Source organism: Lampris incognitus, chromosome 7, assembly GCF_029633865.1.
Source record: "Lampris incognitus isolate fLamInc1 chromosome 7, fLamInc1.hap2, whole genome shotgun sequence".
In the NCBI taxonomy this organism is placed as follows: domain Eukaryota; kingdom Metazoa; phylum Chordata; class Actinopteri; order Lampriformes; family Lampridae; genus Lampris; species Lampris incognitus.
This window is the reverse complement of record NC_079217.1, coordinates 24,723,200-24,750,909: the sequence shown is the minus strand read 5'-3', so window position 1 is coordinate 24,750,909 and position 27,710 is coordinate 24,723,200. Positions and strand designations below refer to the sequence as shown.

Here is a 27,710-nt window from a genome sequence, read left to right as displayed (position 1 = left end):
GCCAGGCTTGGTCAGTGCGCTGTAATTGCAAAGCTAAGCGTTTTGCATGCATGCACAGTGATTATATTCAATCTGTATACAGGAATTCACTGACATTGCTCTGGGGTCTTTTGCTCTGCATAAACAGTGATGTAATAATGAAACCACATATTGGAGCACAACCTGTTCAACACTAAAGGACTGGAGTTAGGGCGTTAGGAATTTACAGTGAATATGTTCGAAGTAAAGAAAAGATCTTTATGTGGGCTCTCCCCAATCTACAGCTGTCTTCGCACAGAGATGTTGTGAATGATCTGAGAGGGCCTTTATCATCAGTGCTTGGATGTGCTTGTTTTTTCGTGACCGGTACCATCGTGTGCCATGACTTTTCATTGTAACAACAGAAACACAAGGATGTAGTGTCCGCATGATTAGATAATGTCCAAAGGGGTTGTTAGGGTGAAATAATTCTGCAACATTGCACCTTATCACCTCTTATTTCGCCTGTATATAGTCAGTCCTTGTGTATATATCTGAAGATTTTTGTGCTGTAGTGTTGTTATTCTATGTTAAGTACCCTGAGGGAGCCATGAAACCAGAGTCAAATTCCATATATGTGCAAACCTATGTGGCCAGTTAAACATGATTCTGATGTGTGTTCTGAGGTTCGGAAAGACACACAGACAAAAAAAATCCCAGTAAGACAGAGGGAGACAGCAACAATGACAAATGCTGACAAATGCTCTTCAGAATTTTGAATTCTTTGAGACAGGATACGGGCAATATTTTAAAGGAGAAAGAGCATGGAATCAGATTACCCAGACTAATAACTCTTGATATGGATGTTGACTCTTTAGAAGTTACCTGAAGAGAAAACTACCCTATCATTCTGCCCAGTTCAGCCTGAAAGAAAAAAGAAAAGCCCGATGAGTAGAGGTCACTCAGCACTGGTCAGCTCAAAGAGAGCCGGCATCTGTTTAGCTAGACCAGGCCCAGGGCCAGGCCATGTGTACAGCAGGCAAGGTCAGAGATGGGAAGAGAGTATTAACTTGATATGACGTCATCTGCCTTTTGAATTATCTTGACTGTAATAAACAGCAATGAATACTCTTGCTTAAACATTCTTGGATAGTAGACCTGAGCTCTGTGTGTGTGTGTGTGTGTGTGTGTGTGTGTGTGTGTGTGTGTGTGTGTGTGTGTGTGTACGCGTGTGTGTACGCGTGTGTGTACGCGTGTGTGTATGTGTGCATGCATTCTAGTATATGTGTACCTGTATGTGTGCATAACCCATTTTTTCATCTTATGGCCCCTGCATGTGACACAATCATATCCAGCTCATTATGTACATACTACTGTTTAAACGCGTGTTCACACAGTGAAGGACTGCTAACCCATTTTACCTGGCCCTGACTTGGCCTACAACAGACCTTTTGGATTAGCTCATGTGGTAGTTTATTACCACTCAGACATTAAATTTTCTTTACTGTCATTCCTTCTCTCAATTCATTGTCTGAAGGAACATTTTCCATTTGTTTCACCTTAAATGACCTTGTTGTCAGCCCAGTGCAGAAGCATGTGTGTGTGTGTGAGAGAGAGATTGTATCCTGTCTACAGCCACAATACTGAAAAATTCTAAGCCAAAGGCTTGCAAATCTTTTTATCATGCCAAGAACCCAAAGTTTCTTAAAAGTAACAAGTTAATGATCCAAAGGTTTATTTCCTAAGGGTCCTCACCTGGGAATACTAAACCATCAAAGAATTTTGTGCTTGGATAGGGTTGAGCACAGACTTGCATAACTGTCTGTACTATATGTGGGGAGATAACACTGGGGAAAATGAAGCATCTATAATCACAAATGTTATAGTGCTAACTTTGAGTATGACAAATACGATCTAAAAGCCCCAAGAGCAGGGTTTTTTGTTGTTTTTTTATGGTTGGGTTGATGAGGGGAACTTTAATTAATTGATGATGATCCAATGGAGGGGATTTAATTTGTGATTTTTCTCAGACATCATCACCTTGAGAACAAACCGCTGATTTTTATCGACCAGGGGAGTTTGCATGCTGCAAATTCTAGTGGCGTATTACTCGTAAGAGAACTGTGGTCAATTTTTGTTTACTCTTCCTGGCTCGGCTCACAAACATTTGGACTTCTACAGATCCCACTGATAAAATGTTGTTTATGAGACAGTGTAAGAGGGACATGGATATTGCTTATTACCAACACCAGACACCATTCATCAAGTCCAGGAGGTTTTGTGTGCCTGTCTGTCTGTGTGCATGTGTGAGTGCGTGTATGTGCTGGAGTCCAGATTTGCAAATGTGTATGTGGTGTGATTTACACGTGTGCATGTAATTGTGAGTGTGTATATCAGATGAGGTATGTGTTTGCCTCTGCTCCATCTTCACGGGATGCTTGATGTCTCGAACCTGCCTAAGATGGATTCAGAGGCATCAGACAGAAGCGATACTTGTTGCATATCTCACGCTGGACAACATCTCAGAAGCAGATGTCAGCAGAGATGTGAAAGTGATTCCACTCTCTCCTTTTACCTTTTATAGAATTTTATATGACTGTTTCTACCAGCAGGCCTGCAGTAAAAGCAACTGGTCAGCAGTAAAAGGCATCAGTTTGGGATGTGCAAAAAAAACAATATTGCGAGAGGCAAATAATTCAGTGACTTTTCTGGAATGCCTAATGCTGTTTCTCATCCCCCACTTGGCCTCATGAACCTTTACAAGTATAAACAGTCCAATGTTGCCTGTTGAGAATTGAACTAATTATTGTTGTTGGTGCTTGTCTTTCCTACAGGTGGCCATTAAGATCATTGACAAGACTCAGCTGGATGCTGTCAACTTGGAGAAAATCTACAGAGAGGTCCAGATCATGAAGATGCTGGACCATCCACATATAATCAAACTCTATCAGGTGAGTCTTTCCATGCAAGAAATGTTTGGAAGATTTCAACCACTCCTTTCATTGGAGCTACTGTGTAGGGCTGCGACAATAACTGCATTACTGCCATACCGCATTATTAGGATGTTTCCACAGCACAGAGTGCATTGTTACCGAAGTGTTGCCATCCTCATGGCTTAGTCTATGTGCAATCTGAAATAAACCCATCATTGAACAGATATTATTTTTCTGTCTTTGTTCTCTAAATGGTCCTCAATGTTCAGTCTGACTCTTAGATGTTCAAGTATAAAGTAAACGAAGCAAGATTTTTGTTGCACTGCCACTCCCACACAGCATACAGCCGTTGAGCCAATGGCTACAGACTGCAATTGCCTACTCTGTATTCCAACACCATTAGTTTTACAGTGGGTTGGGGGCATCTGGGTAGCGTAGTGGTCTATTCCGTTACCCACCAACACGGGGATCCCAGTTTGAATCCCTGTGTTACCTCTGGCTTGGTCGGGCATCCCTACAGACACAATTGGCTGTGTCTGCGGGTGGGAAGCTGGATGTGGGTATGTATCCTGGTTGCTGTACTAACGCCTCCTCTGGTCAGTCGGGGTGCCTGTTCAGGGGGAAGGGGGAACTGGGGGGAATAGCGTGATCCTTCCACGTGCTATGTCCCCCTAGCAAAAGTTCTCACTGTCAGGTGAAAAGAAGCGGCTGGCGTCTCCACATGTATCGGAGGAGGCATGTGGTAGTCTGCAGCCCTCCCCGGATCGGCAGAGGGGGTGGAGCAGCGACCAGGACCGCTCAGAAGAGTGGGGTAATTGGTCGGATACAATTGGGGAGAAAAATAGGTAAAAAAAAAAGTTTTACAGTGGGTTGCACTGTAATTAAATTTTTAGACTAGCCTATTGTCTGGTCTATTCGTACAACATGAAAAATTCCTGCAAGTTCCTTCGAAATTCCCATAACTATACAGAATATAAATGACACCTAAATACACTTCAGTGACAAAAAAAAGGTAAAAAAAAAAAAAGCAAATGACAATGACTCCAGAGATTTTACTTTTTGGACTTAAACCAGACCCCCCCCCCCCCCCCCAGTAAGCATGGTTTTGTTTTTTAGGCTATTCGACTATGCAACTTGACAGTCATTTGTTTTCACAACTTTGATATTGACCAACTAGTTGCGAAAGAAGCATTACTCAATCAGATATGCAGCATTTTATGTGGTTAAGTTGCACACGCCGTGAATAAACTGGTAAAATTATTACCAAGAACTCAAATAGCCTAATAATTTTCTTTTGAAAATGGTCAAACAGTAGAGAGTTAATTGGGCTGGAATCACGACTTGGCAGATTAGACATGGCAAATCCTGGGATACAATTTACTGACGATCTCTGCAATTGTTACAAATTAGTTGATGTCCAAGTCCTGTGTAAACAGACTAAGTGAGTTAGGGACTTTATTTGGGTTAATCCTATTTGTTGTTATATTGTTGTTTATATACTGCAGTAAGGGCATTTATATATCATTGCTGCCCTACTACTGTCTGCTTTGTGTCTTGATTGATTTTTAGCTGTGCCATCAGTTTGTTTGTGCTCCTGTCCTTTTGCCTAATGTCTTGCTAGTAAGTTTGGTGGGAAAAGGGCTTGTATATTGTTGGACCCGGTGTCATGTGGTCTGGTGCGCAAACTTTGTGGATTTGGCTGGTTTTATCTCTTGGTTGTTTATTTTGTTTGTCTTTTTGCCCCGACTGTTTTCACTGACTCTTATTTGTAGGCTGTTGTCATGCCTTTTGTGTTGATGATGCTGGTTTTTGTGCAGAGAACGGATTTTGTTCGACACTGCTTCCTCCTCTCAATCACCGTCCTTTACCGTCTGTTGTATGATGACGACGCAGTTATTCTAGTTACTAAAACGTTTCCTACATGGGGTTAATTCTTCACTTGACAGCAAATAACAAATGTTAATTATCTTTTTCTTAGTCAAACACCACGTGCTGTGTGAATTGACATTCAGCTGTTCCAAAGCTGTAATGTCTCACACACCAGCCCAAACGGCTCACTGTGTTGTTCAAAACTACACCAATTTATCAGCTGTTTACAAAGTCTCCTCACCTGTTTTTGGCTGGTTGTCGGTTGGCAACTTTAGTCAGGGCGTGTGTGTGTGTGTGTGTGTGTGTGTGTGTGTGTGTGTGTGTGTGTAGGGCATCTTTTTAGAAAATCCAGAATTTGGCTGGCCTGATGATGCAGTCAAGCAGAACTCATTCAATTCCTTGTTGACCTTTTTCTAAGGTACTGTACCTTGCCAGTAAGGTTGTTGAGCCACGGGATACACATCGACTCAGATATTTCTCTAATGCATTAGCAAACAACTCCGACCTAGCAGGACCTGCCACTATGGCATAGTCTAAGCTTTGAGACCAGAGTTAATGACTGACTGACACTCTGTGAATGTGTGGCTGTGTTTGTGCAATTCCAGAAGCACCTTGATACAATGGAGAAAAACAATCAGAGTGGTATGGTTGAAGGTTGAGCTCCTAACCTCAGTTCTGCAGCTCGGGACTGCGCTACCGCAACCCCAAGCTCATGTCTAATTAGAGGGGACATTGAGCCAAATTCCTTATCTGTTTCTTTCGCTTACATTTTGGTAAGGCTTTCAAATGTACACCTAGGAAAGGTTAATTTGTTTTTTTGTTGTTTTTTTTTTAATAAGGAAATAACACATTTATGCTCTGTATTTCTTCTGTTTAATCTGTTATGTTAGCAAAGTGTTTTATTGCCATAAATTACATATTGTATTGTATTCTGCTGTTCTCATGCCACTTTGGCATACTAGATCTAGGTAGGCCCAGTTGCATCCTGGGAAATGTACAAGAGTGTCATGGTATACTGGGTCTTTCTAAGAATTTATTTGTTCTAGCTGGTGTAAAAACTGTGCTGGTACAGTAGCTCAACAAGGGAGCTCATCTTTCCTATCCACCCTCATGGCCGGCACATGGCTGGCCAACCCCCCCGCTTTACGCTAGTTTGGGGGTGACTTCATTTCATTATGTAAACCTTTGCCTCCCATTGGTTCACTTAGGGAAAGTCTCTGGGATTTCGTTACCATTACACAACCAAGTGGCAGCATTCTAGCATTTTGCTGTTTAATCATCTCAGGGGTGGTCCTGTGACCCTGTGGATATCCTCAACTTACATACACATGCACACACATGCACACACAGAGACCCCAACTGCAGTTGATGGTATGCTCTACGTCCTCTTCTCAACACCTTCTCTTCTGTGACACTAGTCTTACCATTCTTCTCTTCACTTCCAACTCCCCCTTGACCCTTACTGTGGATTTTCAAAGGCATTAGCTCGTGTGAATAAATGTCTCTCACAGTTAATGCTTATGAATTCATCCATCAGTTCCACTTCATGCTTAAAATACCATGATGTAAAAAAAGAAAGAAAGGAAAAAAAAAGACTCGGTTTTATAGATAATTTTCTAACTAGGATGAAAGTTAAGTGCAACTAGTGGCCGTGTTCACACACCACCAAACAACTTGCCTTTTCTTCACTGAATCCATGAATTGGTCAGTATAACAGATGGAATATTGACCATAAACAGCAAGCGTGGGATTTCTAGTGTGAATGTCTGGCTCAGTGTGCCTGATTCATTCTCTCTTCCTCTCTTCTCCATTCTTCCCCCTCCACATTTGATACTGTTCATGTGCAAGTGTTTCAGCTTCTAAATCTGTTCTCCTCCTACACAACTTGTGCACCCTCAGCACCACATCTAAGTCTAGGAGGCTTAAATAACCATTCAAATGTACTTGGCACCATCCGTCAACCTCCGTTTTCTCTAAAGGCAGGCGTATTTTGTCCCTTTGCCAGTCACAAGTTTTCCATGCATTGTTGATGATTTGTGGATGCAGGTCATCACAGTCTAGTCTCGTTGATGCCAACATAACGGTTATATGGGACGTCCGGGTAGTGTAGCGGTCTTTTCAGTTGCCTACCAACACGGAGAATGCTGTTTCGAATCCTCCTGTTACCGCCGGCTTGGTCGGGTGTCCCTACAGACACAATTGGCCATGTCTGCAGGTGGCAAGCCGAATGTGGGTATGTGTCCTGGTCACTGCACTAGCACCTCCTCTGGTTGGTCGGGGCGCCTGTTCAGGGGTGAGGGGTAACTGGGGGGAATAGTGTGATCCTCCAACGCGCTACGTCCCCTTGGCGAAACTCCTCACTGTCAGGTGAAAAGAAGCAGCTGGCAACTCCACATGTATCGAAGGAGGCATGTGGTAGTCTGCAGCCCTCCCCGGATCGGCAGAGGGGGCGGAGCAGCAACCAGGACAGCTCGGAAGAGTGGGGTAATTGGCCGGGTACAATTGGGGAGAAAAAGGGGGAGAAATTAAAAAAAAAAAAAACAAACATAACAACGGTTATATTTTCGGAGTTGGTCAGAGAAGGAATTTTCAGTTTTTTGGTATTTAGATTATTGCCTAATATGTATCATTCTGTTTTGTCCCATGTATTGGTCTACCAAATTTATCTGATGACTTGATGTTATATCTGATGTCTTTTCTACAGTGTGTGCTTATTCTGTCTCTCATTTCTCCTCTTCCTCCATCCCCCCCCCCTCTCTCAGGTAATGGAGACGAAGAACATGCTCTACTTGGTAACAGAGTATGCTAAGAATGGAGAGATCTTCGGTGAGTAATTTATCAAACAATCCCGTCTGTTATAGTCTAAGCAATATCCCACCTAGTTCACCATGCTTCTCTTAATGCCTTTTGTGTTTTATGTAAAACACTTTGAATTGCTTTGTTGCTGAAATGTGCTATATAAATAAATTTGCCTTGCCTAGCCTTGTCTTACTCCTTATAGGTGCACAGAACATCACTTTTTAAATCTGTAATCAGCTGTGTTTATGTTAAGCAGTAGAGAAGAATTAGTCTTTTGCACCTGCATTGTCATATCTGCAACTGTATGTTTAATCTGTGTGTAAATCTCTTGAACGGAACTGCCAAAGGATGCAAAATGAATTTCATTGTAAACTGAAGGTAAAGTTGCATTGTATCGTGTACTGTATTGGTGCCCCCATTATCTCATCCTCAGTCTAACATGTGTGGTTGACAGAGATCATATGCTGATGTAGCTCTTGTCATGTGATTCAAGGAATTGCCATGATATGCATGTTGACATTTTTTGTTTACGCCATGACTCTGGAATTGTATCTGTTCAGGGAGCAGGCTTGAAGACTTGTGTGAAGAATTATGCAATTCATTATGATGAGTTGACATTTGCTGTGTGTGGTTCAGAACCACTTACTGCTGACAGGTTTAAAGCAGCGGTATACTTAAAACGAAGGAGAACTTGCCTGAAACGGAACCGGAATCAAGCTCGTTGCTCCATTTAAATGTGTGTATACTTGCTTCCATTTTGTATTGTCTGTTAAGTGACAGTCCATGGTTGTTAGAGCACTTGAAAATTAATGCCTTTTATACGTTATTAATAAATCCAGCCTTGAGCTGGAAATGAAATGCTTTCCCACAAGGCAACATAGTCATGGGTTGTTTTTGTTGTTTTTTTTTCTCTTCATACCATTTGTGATGATCAGGCACAGAGCCGGTGTGTTAAGAATTAAGTCTTGAAGTAGGAAGCCGTACCAAATATGTTTTAGGTGTTTAGGTATTTAGGTGTTGCAAAGATTTACATGCTACACATAATAGGGTAGGACTATGATATAGCAACTTTCAGTTTGCAAATGGTATCTTTAAGAAAGAAGAGAAAGCCGCTTTATTTTGTCATTTTATTCTTACAACGAATTTGTTCTCTGCATTTAACACCTCCTATGGTATAGGAGCAGTGGGCAGCTGCAGCGCCTGGAGACCAGCTTGTTATTTCTTCCTATTGCCTTGATCAGGGGCACAGACAGGAGTATTAACTCTAACATGCATGTCTTTTTGATGGTGGGAAGAAACCAGAGTACCCAGAGGAAACCCACACAGACACAGGAAGAACATGCAAACCCCACACAGAACCTGGGATGGCCTGGGGTTCGAACCCAGGACCTTCTTGCTGTGAGAAAACAGTGCTAACCACTTGGCCACCGTGTCGCCAGATATCCAATTTATCAGACTAAATTCTCAGCTCGCTGGCTTATCCTCCACGAATGACGTTCTCGGTTCACTAGTTGGTAAACTGAACTGAACGTTCAACCATGTTTCAGTTCAGTGAGTGAGACGATGTAGTCGGAGCTTGACTGCATAGTCTCCAATCCTCTGTGAATAGTACACTCGGCCATTGTAACTGTAGTTAATGGTCACGGCAATTTGCATATGAAACAGATCGTTTGTTTTGGTCGTTATGCAATTGTGCTGTTTATAAGGGTGGGGATACCTGCAATCAGTTGAGACTGAAGAAGTGAGGATCAGGAACATTTATTTGTCATTTCATTATATTGTTTCCCTCAGCCCGCAGGAGTGCAACACAAAGACAAAACATCCAAACTACAAGAACACATATATCCAAACTACAAAAACACATATATCCAACATATAAAAAAAATGTCACTGTCCAAGACAGCAAACGCCAGGATGACTGTTGGAACTGCATGGGCTAGCAGTTAGCTTAGCCTGCCCCGTTTGCATGTGATGGAAGCGGGTGATTCCAAGTCACTTAGATGAGTGATGAAACGTTTCTCCCATTAAACATTGTGTCTAGATGAACTGATTCAACATTCTGGGATTCTTTACCTGGATTATTGAGCATGCATCAAGACGTTGCATAATTAAATTACAAAATAAATGTAATCAGTTACAGTTACTGAGAAAAACGTGATTAAATTACAGTTAGTAATCAAAATGTTGCTGATTACAAAGGGGTTACATCTGAATATATTCTTTTGGGGAAAAAGCTTATTTGTTTTGGTGGTTGTGCATTAAAATCAGGACTTTCCAGCTTTATTGTCCAGAATTGCTTTGGCAATACATACATTAAAATTGGAACGATACATAGAAAATTAGCGTGGCCCCTGCGCAAGGATGACATGCAAATTCATGATGCATTTCTCATTTTATCCCCGCGACCCTGAGAACAGGATAAGCGGTTTGGATAATGGATGGATGGATTAAAACATTTCTTGGAAAAGTAACCAAAAGCAATCAAATGGAACAAGTTTAATTACTTTGAAGTGATTAAAATAGTTACATTACTCATTAATTTTTTTTCAGCAGGGTAACTAGTAATCTGTAACCTATTACATTTCGAAAGTAACCTTCCTAACACCGAGAGCAGCAGTAGGACTGTTGAAGAGATAAGATAAGAAATTATCTTTTTCTGTCATTGAGCCAAAGTGGCGCGTACTCTGTCAGTCTCACACATGTATCACATGGACACACACACACACACACACACACACACACACACACACACAGAAGCACACTCATTCATGGACACAGTGTTCTAATTTAATGAGATTCAGTGCTCAAACCATCCCGTTTACTAACTTTTTTTTTTACTTTTTCTTTATAGTTTGCAAATCACATCAAAATATGCAATGAATAACAATTATACAAAACACAGTAAACATTTTCCCCCATTCTCCCTCCCACAACTCATCCCTGCCAACCAAGTAGGGGCATAAAAAAAAAAGGAAAAAATATAATTTTTTAAAAAGTAAATAGATAAATAAAAAAGTAAAGTGTGTGTCTTAGATCAATGTACACGAACTTGATGTTACCCTACTCCCTCGGAGCTTGTTCCTGCTGAAGCAGGTTGCCAACATTAACATTATGCCTTAAGAAGTACATAAAAGGTCTCCAGATATCATCAAAAATATTTTGTTTACATCTAACAATATGCATTATCTTTTCCATTGACCTGTTTGAAGCCATTTCTTTAATACAAATTCTAATTCTTGGCCCATTAACATTTTTCCAATTAAGAGCAATTATACTTTTACCTTGTAATATACACATGTCTATGAATTTAAACTCTTTGCTTTGTAAATGATGGTTTGTAGGATATATACCCAGTATAAAAAGCCTAGGATCCAATGGTAATTTTTTTGATAAAATTTGATCAACATATAGCCAAAAGGATTTCACTTTCACGCATTCCCATATACAGTGGTATAGTGTCCCTCTTGCCTCATTACACTTGATACAGGTATCAGGAATATTATCATTAAACTTGTGCAATTTAACGGGAGTTATGTATGTACACATCAGCCATTTATACTGTATAAGTTCAAGCTACTGTTAAGTAAATGTCTGCCTCTGAGCCTTCCTACATGTCTTACTCCAGTCTTCTTAAGATATTTCATCGTCTATATAGTTATAGCTAACTAGCTATATAATTATAGTTTCAGCCACTGACTTCTGCAGCTACTTCAAAGTGATTGCAGGATCATCTGTGGCTTTCCTCACCGGCCCATGTCTTGCTCGGACACTTAGCTTTGAGGGACGGCCTGTCCTACAAAATGTCTGGGTGGTGTAATACAGCTTCCACTTTCTGACAATGGATCCAACAGTGTTCCATGGGAGATCCAAACACTTGGATATTGTTTTGTATCCCTTTCCTGCCTTCTGCATTTTAATCACTTTGTCTCTTACTTCAGTATTATGCTCCTTTGTCTTCGTTTTCTGATGGAGTTTACGCCCAGCTAATGAACTTTACACAGAGTACCTTTTGTACCCATAAACGAGACCATTACTTTAATATCTTACAGGTGCACACTAAGTATGTCCAACTGGGTTAACCTGAGGTTGTTTTAGGAATAATTTGTCATTTATGTAAACTTGGAGCTTTCAGAGCACAAGGGGTTGAATACTTATGCAAGCACTATCCATCCATTATCCAAACCACTTATCCTGCTCTCAGGGTCGTGGGGATGCTGGAGCCTCTCCCAGCAGTCATTGGGCGGCAGGCAGGGAGACACCCTGGACAGGGCAAGCAAGCACTATATTGTAGTTTTTAATTTATTAATAAAAAGTTAGTGAAATATAACTTATTTTGGCTTTGGGAACATGCTGTCAGAGCTTATGGGTTCATAAGAATAATATTGTTCAGGAACAGATGTGTGAGTATCTTTTATAATCCAGAAATTAGTGATGACTGTCAAGGGGGTTGAATACTTTTGCAAGGCACTGTAAGTGCTTTATTGTCACTGTACATATCTTGCACTTTTCTTAACCCTTTTTCAGCCCATAGCCGAAATCCTGAGTCACATTTCCCGGGTTTAAAGTTAACATTACCCCAAATAGGACTGAAGCATGACCAGGAGGAGTTTATATTCAAATATTTACGAGTGTCAAACCAAACGTTAATCATGATTAATACAATAGGGTTGTCTGTATTTTTTCTCAGGTATTTGCAACCTGCTGAATACAAATACAACAGTAAGCTTGGCATAACAGAATAAGATTCTATATCCATCCAAGCAGAAGGGTTTTCAGATGAAAAATAAAACATATGGACTGCAGTTGAGCTGCCCAGTAATACCATTGAATGTTTGGACATTTAAGGCCTCCTCGTCATATGTTAGATATAATAAAGATAGACGTAGTCTGGGGTATTTATTTAGCCAAATAAATTTGGTAAACAATTTTTTAATTCTAGTAAACAAAGATGAGGGAGGTGGCAGGGGGATAGTCTAGAACAGAGATATTTAGGGAGTATGTTCATTTTTAGAATATTTATCCTGCCAATCATAGAAATAGGTAAAGATGTCCAATGCTCTACTGATGAGGTAGTAGCTTCCAGAATTGGGTCATAATTTATCTGAGTGATCTATTCACCTCAGGGACAATTTTTATGCCCAGATATATGAAATTATCTGTTGGGTTGAAAATAGAAGCATAAATGTGGCTATTTTTCCTCTGTATTATTAATGAACATTATAGATGATTTTGAATGATTAACTTTGTATCCAGATAGTTTTCCAAATGTTTTAATAAGAGTTTAGGGATAGAATTGTTTAGATTTTTTTCAGGAGCAAGATTACATCATTGGTAAAGAGTGCTATTCTAAATGACCTTCTCGAATTCCATAAATGTCACTATGCATCCTCACTGCTATAGCAAATGGTTCTCTTACAAGACTAAATAGCAATAGTGATAAAGGACTTCCTTGCGGGCATCCTCGAGAGATGTTAAAAGGTTTGGAGACCTCATCATTGGTCAAAACTTTTGCAGTGAGCCCAGTACAAAGCAATATAACCCATTTACAAAATGTATCCCCAAAGCCAAAGTGGATAAGCACCTCAAACAGATGAGGCCATTCAACATGGTCAGATGCCTTCTCTGCAAGTGAGAGTAAGGCTATGTCTGTCACCCCTCTCTGGCTGTGTACAATATTGAGCACTCATCTGAGATTGTGAAAACCCTGTCTACCTTGAATAAATCCATTTTGGTCCTCTCCCACCTCCCAAGGAAGCAGGCTCTCCAATCTTCTTGCAAGAACTTTTGCAAAGCATTTTTGTACCTGAATTTAAGAGGTTAATTGAGTACTTATTTTCACATTTTGTGTTTGGTTTTCCTGGTTTTGGAAGTGTGATTAGGGCACCCCTCATGGATGTGGGGAGAAGACCATTCCTGAAGGACTCCTGAAACATCTCCAAAAGGGGTGAAAGTAATTTAGACTGAATTTTTTTTTATAAATATCTATAGGAATGCCATCTGGAACCACTGCTTTTCCAGCCTGTATACAGCCAATCGCTTCTGCAATTTCCTTTTTTTTTTTAATTCTCCATCTAATGCTCTACTTTCCTCTTCAGAAATTCTAGTAATATTAAGGTTGTTTGTCTGCATATCCAGGCTGGAAGAGCATTCAAAACTGTACAATTTCTTAAAGAAGACCCTGAAGGTCTCATTAATTTCTGTTGGACCCGCTATAGTTCTACCTTGTGAAGTTTCAATGCAGTTAATAGACCTTTCTGTTTGTTGTTGTTTAAGGCGCCATGCTAAAAGTTTTCCAGGCTGTTCTCCCTGGTCATACTAGGACTTTTTGAGTCTCATTGAATTGATAGCTGCTTTGTTAGCTGACAGTTCATTATACTGTGATCTAAGTAGGACTAGTTTTGCATGTGCATCTATAGAGCTAGGCCTGTTTTGGTAGATATCTGTTTCTAGTTCTCTTATTTTCTCATCTAATCTCTTCATTTCAAGTTGGGCACTCTTTTTTTCTTTTTTTTTTTCTTCCTTTTTTGAGCTGGTGAAACAAGTTATCTGACCTCTTGAATGACTCCCATCTTGTGCTAGCAGATGTTTGGGAAGTGTTGCATTCAAAATACAAGTCAATTTGTTTATCTAAAAAAAAAAAATCTATGAATGTGGGGTCCACTAGCCAACCTGATTGAAAGCGCCATTTCGGGGGATGACTTACAAGTTTAGTATCTTTAGAACTCAAAGATATAGCTGCATGGTCTGATAGAACCATACTGTTATAATGACATTCATCAATTTAGGAAAAAAGGTAATGCTAAGATTAAAAAATAGTCTCTATGGTCTATACATGAGTAAGTTTTATAAGTGCTGGAATGACAGGACTATCCTACTGCATTTGGTTTACTATGTCTCCAGATATCAAACAAATTCAATTCTTTCATAAAATTCATATTTTCTTCCTCGATCTGATGTATTATCGAAGCCTAATCTATCTAATTTGTCTCTTAATGGGTCTAATATGCAATTATAGTCACCAGCTATTATGTATTGCCCAGGGAGATTTGAAACAGAAACAGATTATTATGACATTTAGGATCATCTTCATTTGGGCCATACACATTTATCAGATTTATATTTTCAAATAATAAAGTAACATGGACCATGATATATCTACCAGCAGGGTCCTTAACTATGTTTTGGATCTGTAGTGGGGCAGATATATGAATTAGTATCCTAGCCCCTCTAGCATGGGTGGTATAGGGAGCAGACAACACCTGGCTAAGCCATCTTCTTCTTATTTTGGCGATATCCCCACTCAACAAATGGGTTTCTTGCAAGAAAACTAAGGCAGACAATAGCAGGTCCCATATCCAGCCAGGCTCTTGGATTTGTTTCATTCCCCATGTTAATTCTGACTCTTCTACCCAGTTTCAACCAATTACAATTTCAGTGTTAGAAAGTACAGTCTCTAGTATGAACTCCTCCTGCATCTCAGACATCTTTCCCATTAAGCTGCTCAAGGAGCTATTTTCAGCTATCAGACCCATTATTCTGCAAATTCTTAATAATTCTCTGGCCTCTGGTTCTTTTCCAGACAGTTTTAAGCATGCCATTGTTCACTCATTGCTGAAGAAACCAAATTTAGATCCCCCCCTAAGTAACTACAGACCAATCTCCAAATTATTTTTTTTATCTAAGGTTCTGGAGAGTAATTTCTTCTCAATTGATTTCTTTTATGAACACTTATAGTGTTTTTAATAGTTTCCAGTCTGGTTTTAGAGCACTTTTTAGACCTTCTGGTGACTACAGACAGGTGAGTGCTCAACTGTAGTTGTTTTAGAATTAAGTGCTGCCTTTGACACAGTCGATCACAACATCCTCTTACATCACTTAGAGACTTGGATTGGCATCAAGGGCTCGGCTCTTAGTTTATTATACTCTTTCCTTACCAATAGAACTTTTTCTGTTGTTCTGGGTAACTCTACATCCTCGATGGCTCAGTTGAGTTGTGGTGTCCCGCAAGGCTCAGTTCTTGGCCCCCCTGCTCTTTTTTATATACAGGCTGCCTCTTGGCCAGGTCATTCAAAATCCTGAAGTGCTCTGCCATTTTTATGCTGACGACACTCAGTTATATATGTCGCTAAAACCCACAGATCCTAGCACCCTAGCAATTCTCACAACTTGCCTCTCTGACATTAAATCCAGGATGTCCAAAAATTTTCTCAAATTTAATGATGATAAGTCGGGTCATTCTGCTTGGTGCCGACAATTCAATCAGCCCTTTTGTTACTAATCTTGGTGGTCTGTCAAGTAGTCTTAAGCAGGCTGCTAGGAATCTTGGGGTAATATTCGATGATAACCTCGGTTTTGATAATCAAATCAAATATGTTCAGTCATGCTTTCTCCAGCTCAAGCTAATCTCCAAAATTAGGTCATTTTTTTATCAATTGCCAAACTGCAAAAAGTTGTACATGCTTTTATCTAGTCTCGGCTTGAATTTTATAACGAATTTTATTCTGGTATCAGCAAGGGCTCCCGCCACCGTCTGCAGTTGTTACAAAACGCCGCTGCTCAGCTCATTACCGGGACAAAGAGGCATGACCATATCACTCCTGTGCTTGAACCCTACACTGGCTCCCTGTTATATTTCAAATTGATTTTAAAATGTTATTGCCGATATTTAAGGCTTTAAATGGTCTTGTTCCTACATATATTTCTGATTTATTGACCTGGTATATCCCTGTGATGGCCTGGCAGCCTGTTGAGGGTGTCTCCCCGCCTGGCGCGCAATGACTGCTGGGATAGGCTCCAGCATCCCCGCGACACCGAGAGCAGGATAAGCGGTTTGGATAATGGATGGATGGATGACCTGGTATATGCCCCCTCAACCATTAAGATCCGCAGATGGAGCCCTGCTGGTTATTCCCAGGTCTCGGTTTGCTACAAAGGGTGATTGGGCTTTTGCTGTTAGAGCCCCCACACTATGGAACTCTCTTCCTGTTGAAGTAAGACAAACCAAGTCTCTAGCTTCTTTCAAGTCTTGTCTTAAACGTTTTCTTTTTATGAAAGCTTTTACAAGTGTTTGATATTTGTTTTTATTTATACTGTTTTTATACGGCCCTGTGATGGCCTGGTGGCCTGTCCAGGGTGTCTCCCTGCCTGCCGCCAAATTACTGCTGGGATAGGCTCTAGCATCCCCTTGACCCTGAGAGCAGGATAAGCGGTTTGGATAATGGATTTATACTGTTTTTATTTTTACTCTTACTTATTTGGTCTTACTCTTATTTTTGCCTTGTCTGGTTTTATTTTGTAAAGCACTTTGTAACATCGTTTCAGAAAAATGCTATACAAATAAAATTATTATTATTATCATAGCCACGCTGCATCCTGTGTACACCAGCAGAGAGGTCCGGGTGAAAACACACTTGTTCGTTGTTGTGTTGGACTTTTCCTTTGGCTCTGGCTGCATTCAATACTCGCTCCCTGTCTTTAAAGTTCAAGAATTTCATAATAATCGTTCTCGGACATGTCTTGTGCAAGTCATTTGTTTGGCGGGGTACCGATTTTATGAGCCCGTTCTATTACCAAGGACTCCTGCAGTTCCAGTCCCAGAGCTTTTGGTAACCACTTCCAGGAATGTAATTGTATCCTGGCCCTCAACCTTCTCCGGTAGGCCCACCAGTCTTATATTGTTCCATCGGCTTCTGCGTTTTAAGTCCTCCACTTTGTTGGTAATAGTTTTAACAGTGCATTCCAGTGTACTGACTTTGGATATTAGCCCATTAACGTTGTCTTCAGTATCAGAAATCCGTTGTTCCGCATGTGTAATGCACCCTGTGCATTCCTGTACCTGCTCTCTTATATCAACAATTGTTGCTTGCATCACATCGATTTTCTTAGAGTCCTCTTCAAGGAAATTATGGCTTTCATGATATCTTGATTGCTATTCTCGCCTGCGTCCGATATTTCGCCATTTCCTTCGTCGAGGTTGTCATCCATGGCATCATTTTTTTTCTTCACCCTCCAAATGTTTGCCCTCATATTGTGATTTCCTTTTGTCTTTTTGGCCTCCTTTTCATGACATTTTTAATACCCAGTACTCTTATATACGTGTTGCTTGGCTTTGAATAGAATTCTGATTAGTATTGCCAGGATCACTTACATGCCAGCAGCGGAGCTGAAAAGTTGCGATCTCTTAGCACCACGCCATAACCGGAAGTCCCCATTTAGCAACTATTAGAGACTTCTTTTGTTATAATGAAACATTATTCCTTTTTTTTTTTTACTCACAGCGGGGAAAATAAAAACAACAGTAAAACATACCAAAAATTTATTATTTGAACACTGACAGATATATGACAATTATGGAGGGATCATACAGTTATGTAAAATTTGTAGTGAAGTTTGACCCTATTTTCATTTTTGTTGCCAATAAAGTAATTTAACTTGCTGGCCCTGAAAAAATTAGAGCTAAATCAAGCTCACCGCAGATATATCCAGAACCTGTAACACATTCGTAGACGTCTGGTTTGGCCTGCTGTGGGCAGCTCATTATCTACGTGGATTATTGACCTCGCCTGTTAGACAGACTTGAGCATATTTGAATTCAGCCTACTTCTAGACACAGTAGCTGATAGGATTACTGCCGTAATGCTCTGCAGTAAACAAAACAGCTGTGTCACTTTTGTGTGGCCCTGTATGTGTTATACATTTTGGAGCCAATGTTCTACTTGTGATGTTGACTCAACTACAGTAAGTAGTGTTCCTGTGACCTAGAGATACGGTGACCGGAGCCTAGAAAAATGAAGGTGAGAAAAAGATGTGGCATAAAAGCCAGAGAGCTACAGTCCTGAAAAACTTTAGATAGAAATAAAGGAAGATTCATTGGAAGACAGAGGAGAAAAAGATGGGGAGCTTGAGATTGTGAGAGTTACTGATGTGCCACGTATGACATTTTAGTGTGCTGGCTAGGTCTTACTCGAGGACAGTAGCTTTCCCCTCTTGGAGAGTAAGCAAACGTTTTTAGCCTGTTTCCGCCCAATCAAATTTTGAAAAAGGCAACCAAAAAAAAAGGGGATGGAGAGCAAGAGGACATTGATGGTGGTGTTTTGGGACCAAAGTTGGCTGTATAGGGTTGAACAGTGCTGTTTCAGAATCAAAATCACAATACACACTACGCACGTGCAATTGTTCCATTACAAAGGATGCATTGTCAAGCAAATTGGGCCCATCAGTCATGTTAGGCTAAATCTCTTATTGCTCGATGGAAAGTTAAAAATTAGACAGTTACACTTTTTCTCAATATAATTCGGCCCTAGTACTGTTGTAGAACACCACATTCCAGCTTCTCACAATTCTGTCCAGAGAGTTTAGTTACCTAATGCTAGCATGTCATCGGCTCATATTTTATTGGTCTGACACACTGGATCCTGCCAGTGTGTTTGGCTATGCAATATGAGGTATCAGCGCCTTTGATGCCCCCATATGACGGATGCAATTTGGAGGGGTCAGTTTTACCATCCTAGGGAAATGCCAACATGTTTTCAGCTCAAAAATGTAAAACAATAAATAAAACAAGCTTTACAACCCCATTGGTCTTTACATTGCCAGAGTAACTGTACAGCACTATAACCCCAATACCACTCGACTAAACCCATCACTATTGGTTAACCTCATTTCAGACAGCTCTTATACTACTAAATGGATGATCTCAAGGTATTGTAAAACCATTTTGCCCTGATTCACTGGACCCCTAAGTCCTGATTGCGCAATGTAATATTGTTATGTAAGACATTAGTATGTCATCAGCAGCAGCAACAGGAGCACTGGCTTTGCCAGGCAGACACTCTGGTATGCAGCACTAAATGGTAATGCAGTATTCCATTTCATGAGTTTAAACACATCCATATCTAATTTGCATGTAGATAATCTGGAGATGGATCAAGGCATTAAAATCTTTGTTACACAAAGTGAACTGTCCAAAAAACTACATCTAGCTCTTGCTTTGCTGGTGCCCTCCAGACAAGTGCTTGTCTTTATTTTTATTTTTTGGATGTTGCACATTTCCGGGTTTCCTCTTGGGAGAGGGTTACAAAGCAGACATTTATTTAAGTTGTGAAAATTGTTATTCAACCTGTTTTAGTGTATTAATGAGAAGGATTATGAATCTCCCCCTCTCCTCAGTTTAAAGAAAAAGGAAAATGTTGTAAAAGCAGCTGTGTGTGTGTGTGTGTGTGTGTGTGTGTGTGTGTGTGTGTGTGTGTGTGTGTGTGTGTGTGAGTGTGAGTGAGTGAGTGAGTGAGAGAGAGAGAGTAACTGAGCGTGTGTGCATGTGTGCGTGTATGTGGGTCTAGAGCAGTAAGACAAAGAGGAGGAGCCAGCCCCAGGATGAGGAGGTGGAGAGTGATTGTTTCCGTCCTTGCTGGGGGTTTGGTGGGCACAATAATGGGCACAGCGCATGCATGTATGCCAGACTGTTGCCTTTGCCTTTGTGTCTCGCCATCTCACAACAGCAGGATGGATCAAACCTGGAAAATGGGTCAACCACAAATAACGTGGAGCCGCAGAGCAGAGGCGGGACAGGAGAGGAGGCAGAAGAGAATACAGAGAGAGCAGGAGATATCCATTTGAATTTGGAAGGTGGTTGGGAAATGTTGGGCGTGCATATTTAAGAAAATGCTGTAGAGACGGGAGTATGATAGCTAGCAGTGAGTATACTCGGTCAAAGAAATCGCTTACCTGACTGATGGAGTGAGAAATCCAGAAAATGATAGAGCCTGTTGACCTTGTAAGCATTTTCAGTGTAAATATTGAGCTGTCCTAATTCATCAATGTTGTAAATTTCAAAATTCTGTCTGACTACACACACAGAAAGCTTCTTTTGCAAGTGTATTTTTGTAAGTGCAACCCACGGCAATTTCAGTGACACTGAGGTCCAAAAGAACAAATGTTCTATTTGGCATCTAGTAATATGCAAGTGTATGATGAGCGTGACATTTCAGTATTGCATTGTCTGCAATACAAACTATGCATGAGGAAGAGATTGGGTTGACATATTGCATGATTATCAAAAATATTTCAGCACTGACTATGACTACTTGCACATTTAATGTTAACTGGGGTCTCAAATATATATTTAGAATTGTTGTACACCCAAGAGCCTATTGCCACACTGAGGTTATAGGTGTAAAATTAATAAATTTATAATAAATTAATATAATAAATTATAATTGGCTTGGATAATGGATGGATGGATGGATGGATTATAAGTATTAATGAATAAATAAATATTTTCAGTGTGTGTGCCACCATTTATCTGTTACCAGTGGAGACTTTTGTTAGATGTGTGTGTGTGTGTCCATCCGTAGATTGTCACCTTGTCGTGAAGAAGCTTGCATGGTCTTGAGATCCCAAGAGCAATGCCGTCTGGAGCTGTGCTCCTGGTAGGGTCACCGAGGGCGGTAAGGTCAAGGGGGAGGTCCCTGACAAAGAGCAATCCAATAAAGACTTCAACGATTGAATAGGCGGAGGATGATGGCTGACTTTAGGGAAGCCTCCCAATGGCTGGGAAGGCAGATGAAGGCTGCAGCAGAAATGGGCTTCCAGTTGTCTTGGACTCCATGCCACTGGATCCTGACCCAGATCTGTCAAGGACTATGTGGTGGCTGTCTGTGCACCAGTCTCCCCACATTAAACAAAGTCACGTGCAGGCATCCTCCATAAAGGGAATCCATTCTAACATCACGGATTAAGTTCTATGGTGACTGGCAACGGGCAGGATTGTGAGCTCTGGAAGCCCCTAGTCGTGAGCCAGCACATCAGGCGGTGGGTGCTAGATTCAATCGCTGGGCTCTTGGGATGAGGTAGAAAGAGCCCTTCGGTAGTTGCACCCATGACTGAGCAGCCCTCTTTAGGATCAACTCTGCTCACCCCACCTTGGGAAGGGGCTAGCAAAGGTGCCCTAAAAATAGCCTGCCTCAAACCTCCTGACTGGATTACCACATCCAGAGGGATCACCAAATGCAGTCAGAAACATAGAAACATGAACTTTGGAACCTGGAATGTGTGCATACCTATGGATCGTGCAACCAGTGACAGACCGGAGAGGAGAACTGGGATCATTGCTAGAGAACTGATAAGATGCAGGATTGACATAGCTGCCCTTTCTGAAACCTGGCGGGCAGAAGAAGGACACCTGAAGGAGGTGAAGGGTGGCTACAATTTCTTCTGGAAAGGAAAAGCTGCTGATGAGCCCAGGATCCATAGCGTTGGATTTGCCATCAGGAACCAGATCATCAGCCACCTGTCTGAACTTCCTGTGGGGATCAGTAAGCTTCTCATGACCATCCATCTGGTGCTTGACAACAACCAGATGGCAGCAGTTGTGAGTGCCTATGCCTCTACTTCAGACTGTGAAGAGGAAGTAAAAGAGACCTTCTATGCCTACTTAGATGAGACAACTGTCAAGAATCCCCAATGAGGATACGGTTATTCTCCTAGGAGACTTCAACGCCAGGATTGGCCGGGATCAACACCTCTGGAAGGGCATTATAGGAAAGGTAGGCATCGGGGAACATCAACTCCAATGGCGTTCTGCTTCTTAGCAAATGTGCTCAGTACAACCTCAACATCACTAACACACTGTTCCACCAGAAAAACAAATTTAAGGCGTCTTGGAGACACCTGACCCCAAACAGTGGCATCTCCTTGACTACGTCATTGTACGAACTAGGGACCACTGTGACGTGACCATCACGAGAGCCATGATCGATGCAGATGACTGCTGGACAGATCATCACCTCATCCACTCCACAATGCCCACCAAACTCAAGAGGAAGTGTAGGGCTAAAAAGAAATAGATCCAGCCAAGACTGGACCTTGAAAGCCTGAATGAAACTGCCACCCAGTAGCAACTTCAGGCCTCTCTTGGGGAAACCCTCCAACAGGAATATTCTGAAGACATTGAGAAGCACTGGAGCCTGCTCAAATCCAGCATCCTCGACACCTGCAAAACCACCCTTGGGTACAAGTCCAGAATACAACAGGACTAGTCTGATTAGAATGACACAGAGATAGAACAGTTCCTCTCCAAGAAAAGGAAAGCCTTTCGTGTCTGGCAAAATTATGTAACCTGCAAGGCTAAAAGAGTGGCTCACTCTAGAGCCAAAGCGGACATCCAGAGATGGGTGAGGGAGCTTAAGAACTCTTGGTGGATAGAAAAGGCACTGGAAATCCAGAGACTGGCAGACTCAGGTGACACCAGAGGCTTTTTCAGTGCTACTAAAGCCGTCTATGGTCCAAGCAACCACAGCTTAAACCCCCTGCACTGAAAAGATGGGCAGGAGCTGCTGAAGGACAGCAAGTCCATTAATACCTGATGGAAGGAGCACTTCCAAGAACTCCTCAACTGCAACAGCACAGCTGAACCAGACATTGCCAGCCACATTCCCCAGAGTCCTATCAGAGAAGATATTGGGAACCTCCCACCATGACAGAGGTTCAGGGGCCTTAAGAACAACAAGGCCGCCGGTCCAGATGGGATCCCAGCAGAAAGCGTAAAGGAAGGTGGACCAGAGCTCCTGTACCACATTCACACCTTCCTCCTCAAAGAACTTCCCTCAGAGCTCAGAGATGCTCTAATAGTGGCCATATTCAAGAAACTGGACAATGCGGAATGTGAAAACTACAGGGGCATCTCACTCCTGTCAACAACAGGCAAAGTCCTCGCTCGCGTCCTCACAAACCAACTGCTACCACTGGCTGAGAAGGTATTCCCAGAATCTCAATGTGGCTTCCACCCATCCAGAGGTACAGCAGTCATGATATTTAAAGCATGCCAACTGCAGGAAAAATGCTGTGAACAAAGCAGCTTTTGTACATGGCTTTCATAGACCTGACAAAGGCTTTTGACTTAGTAGACCACCAGGCTCTGTGGAGAATACTATCAAGATATGGCTTCCCTGACAAATACATCAGAATATTGAGGCTTCTACATGATGGCATGTCAGTCACAGTGCTCAGTAACAGCAGCTCTGAGGCAGAGCCCTTCACTGTAGAAACAGGGGTCAAACAGGGATACATCATCGCACCCACCCTGTTTACCATCTTTACTGCTGCCTTACTCCATCTCATTGGTGAAGAGCTGCCACGGGGGATACCAATCCTATGCAGAACTGATGGCAGGCTCTTCAACCTTAATAGATTCAAGGCCAAGAGCAAAGTCTGCAACACCACTATCATGGAGCATCAGTATGCAGATGACAATGCCATTGCAGCACACTCCGCAGAAGACCTCCAGGACATTCTTAATGCTTTTGCCAAGGCATACAGAGCCCTGGGTCTTGCTAAACATCGAGAAGACCAAGGTCCTATATCAGCCTCCACCCAACCAGACATTTACCCAGCCCATCATAAAAGTAGACAACAAAATTCTTGAAAACGTTGATCACTTCCCCTACCTCGGCAGCCTTCTCTCCTCAAAAGTTGACATCGACTCTGAGGTCAACCATCGCCAGAGTTGTGCCAGTGGCGCATACACCAGACTCAGAAAGAGTCTTTGAAGACCAGGACCTAAAGGTCCAAACAAAACTCCTGGTCTACAGAGCTGTTGTTCTCCCCACCCTGCTGTATGGAGCAGAGTCATGGACCACCTGCAGCAGGCACCTGAGAGTCCTGGAACAATGCCACCAAAGATCCTTACGAAAGAGCCTGAGGTTCAGCTGGAAGGACTGATGCACCAACATCAGCAATCTGGAAGAAGCCAACATGACTAGCATCACTACAGTAATGCGGCACCAACTCCGATGGATAGGCAATGCATCCACATGTCCAACACACGTCTCCCCAAACAGATCCTGTACTCCCAGCTGAAGGAAGGTCAGCGAGCTCCAGGCGGGCAGAAGAAATTTTTCAAGGACAATATTGAGACAAGTCTGAAGAAATTCAGCATCACATCGAGCAACTGGGAACACATTGCACTGGATAGGCACTCCTGGAAGAAATTCATGCACAAAGGAGGTGCACGTCATAAAATGGAACTCCACTGTGCCACAGAGAAAAAGCGACAGGACCGCAAGGAGAGAAAGAAAAAGGCTCAACCACCATCACTTTCCCCTGTCCACACTGCACCAAATTGCAGATCGGCCTCTATAGCCATCTGAAGACCCATAAGTAGACAATCCAACGGAGAGGACAGTCATACTCGCTTTGAGTGACTGCCGATGATGATAATGGTGTGTGTGTGTGTGTGTGTGTGTGTGTGTGTGTGTGTGTGTGTGTGTGTGTGTGTGTGTGCGTATCATTTCATGTACACTCTCTGCATTCTGGCTGGTACTGTCTGAAGCTTGTTTATATCTGACATTATTCTCATGCAAACCAACACAGCGTGCTTTATGGTTCATACACATTATGTTTGCTTACCTAGAATGCAACAGTACTTGCCAGACTGATGTGGTCATTGCTCCCGCTGACATGGAATCTAGTGATTGACAAAACAGTTCTTTCCTGTATACTGAATCATTAGAATCAGTTCATCAAAGATTAGTTCAAAAGATTCATTCACAGAATTGTGCAGTGCTTGACCGGAGCTCTGGCTGCAGTCACACTCACTGATCTAGTGAACTGAGAAGTCATTAGTGAAGGATAAGCCAATGAGCAGAGAATTTAGTTGGATAAAGATACCATTTGCAAACGGAAAACTGCTATAACAAAGTCCTACCCTATCATGGAAAGCACATATATTTTCGCAACACCTAATTATTAGATAAAATATTTGGTACTACTTCCTAATTAGCTGTGTGTGAGTGCGCACACGGCACTGTGTGCAGTAACGTTAAATGTTAGGCTATAATATCAACCTAGTAATGACATACACTCACTGGCTACTTTATTAGGTACACCTTGCTAGTACCGGGTTGGACCCCCTTTTGCCTTCAGAACTGCCTTAATCCTTCGTGGCATAGATTCAACAAGGTACTGGAAACATTCCTCAGAGAGTTTGGTCCATATTGACATGATAGCATCACGCAGTTGCTGCAGATTTGTCGGCTGCAAATCCATGATGCGAATCTCCCGGTCCACCACATCCCAAAGGTGCTCTATTGGATTGAGATCTGGTGACTGTGGAGGCCATTTGAGTACAGGGAACTCATTGTCATGTTCAAGAAACCAGTCTGAGATGATTCGAGCTTTATGACATGGCACGGTATCCTGCTGGAAGTACCCATCAGAAGATGGGAACGCTGTGGTTATAAAGGGATGGACATGGTCAGCAACAATACTCAGGTAGGCTGTGGCGTTGACACGATGCTCAATTGGTACTAAGGGGCCCAAAGTGTGCCAAGAAAATATCCCCCACACCATTACACCACCACCACCAGCCTGAACCGTTGATACAAGGCAGGATGGATCCATGCCTTCATGTTGTTGACCCCAAATTCTGACCCTACCATCCGAATGTCGCAGCAGAAATCGAGACTCATCAGACCAGGCAACGTTTTTCCAATCTTCTATTGTCCAATTTTGGTGAGCCTGTGCGAATTGTAGCCTCAGTTTCCTGTTCTTAGCTGACAGGAGTGGCACCCGGTGTGGTCTTCTGCTGCTGTAGCCCATCTGCCTCAAGGTTCAACGTGCTGTGCGTTCAGAGATGCTCTTCTGCATACCTCGGTTGTAATGAGTGGTTATTTGAGTTACTGTTGCCTTTCTATCAGCTCGAACCAGTCTGGCCATTCTCCTCTGACCTCTGGCATCAACAAGGCATTTTCGCCCACAGAACTGCCACTCACTGGATATTTTCTCTTTTTCGGACCATTCTCTGTAAACCCTAGAGATGGTTGTGCGTGAAAATCCCAGTAGATCAGCAGTTTCTGAAATACTCAGACCAGCCCGTCTGGCACCAACAACCATGCCACGTTCAAAGTCACTTAAATCACCTTTCTTCCCCATTCTGATGCTCGGTTTGGACTGCAGCAGATCGTCTTGACCATGTCTACATGCCTAAATGCATTGAGTTGCTGCCATGTGATTGGCTGATTGGAAATTTGCGTTAACGAGCAGTTGGACAGGTGTGCCTAATAAAGTGGCCGGTGAGTGTATATTTGGATTGCAGTCAATGTTGTTGAATCATTGCAGCTAAATGTTAGCTACCCGAATCAGCTGTGCATTGCTATCTTGAACACACCCATTCCTCCTGCGAACAAGTAACTTGAATCACTCACTCAGAGAGTGAATATATCCCAGCACTTTCGCTTGCAAGAGCTCAATCATTTCAGGTAGTGATTCAGTTCAGTTCATTAACCCAAAAGATTAGTTATTTTAAACGAATTGTTCGCGAACGACATAACACTAATGGAATTGGCACATCACTCATCCCTCCACTGGAGTGGTGTGTGTGTGTGTGTGCGTGTGTGCGTGTGTGTGCGTGCGTGCACGTGCATATGTGCGAGAGCATGCGTTTGTGAGTGTTTGTATGTGTTTGTGAGGCTATACTTGTGTGTGTGTGTGTGTGTGTGTGTGTGTGTGTGTGTGTGTGTGTGTGTGTGTGTGTGTGTGTGTGTGTGTGCATGCGCACACGCGGATATGTGTGTGGCCACTTACTGTTTATTGTTCAAACAGTGTTGGCTTGTGTTCCAGCCACTACAACATGCAGTAGAGACACAGCTCTGAAATCCTTCTCTGGTGATTTTGTTCTTCAGTCCATTGTTTGTCTTTGTTTGTCCAGCAGGCCTGTGTTTCAAGTGTTGAACATCCAGCAACCAGTATTCTTTATTTCAAATTTTAAAGTCCATGACACTGCTTCAGGGAGGCATGGTTATTGCTGGGCATAAATCCAGTACTTCGTATGTGTTTTAAACAGAAGGAAAGAGCGAGATTAAGTAAGTGATTGAGTGTAAGCAAGACAGAGGAGTTCGGTGCCAGAGTACTTAGCACAAGCTCAAAAGTACACTACAGTTTAGCTTAGTGTCTTGGTCCCTTTACCTCGACACATTCCCATGACCAGTGTTTTTGATTAGCAGTGCCGCATGAAAACAGTCCTGGTTGATGGAGGGCTGCTCAGCGGAATGTTTCAACTGCTATCTAATCAGGCGCCTTCATTTTTGTAAGAAGTTAACCATTCAGTAAGGGCTCTGTTTGACAAACTTCTAGGCCTACAGTGTCATGTCCGCTGAG

The 27,710-nt window shown here is 42.1% G+C and overlaps 1 protein-coding gene and 1 non-coding gene across 3 annotated transcripts in view; both read left to right on the top strand.

The window, feature by feature from the left end:
* sik2b (salt-inducible kinase 2b) overlaps positions 1-27,710 on the top strand; it is a 78,951-nt gene that overhangs the window by 1,071 nt on the left and 50,170 nt on the right. For both annotated transcript variants that reach the window (XM_056283448.1, XM_056283447.1), the window contains exons 2-3: positions 2,793-2,909; positions 7,523-7,586. In XM_056283448.1, coding sequence (XP_056139423.1) covers positions 2,793-2,909; positions 7,523-7,586 — 181 coding nt within the window. The remainder of the gene's footprint in view (positions 1-2,792; positions 2,910-7,522; positions 7,587-27,710) is intronic.
* On the top strand, positions 9,850-9,955 carry LOC130116219 (U6 spliceosomal RNA). Its single transcript, XR_008810566.1, has one exon. It is a non-coding gene; the product is annotated as a U6 spliceosomal RNA (small nuclear RNA).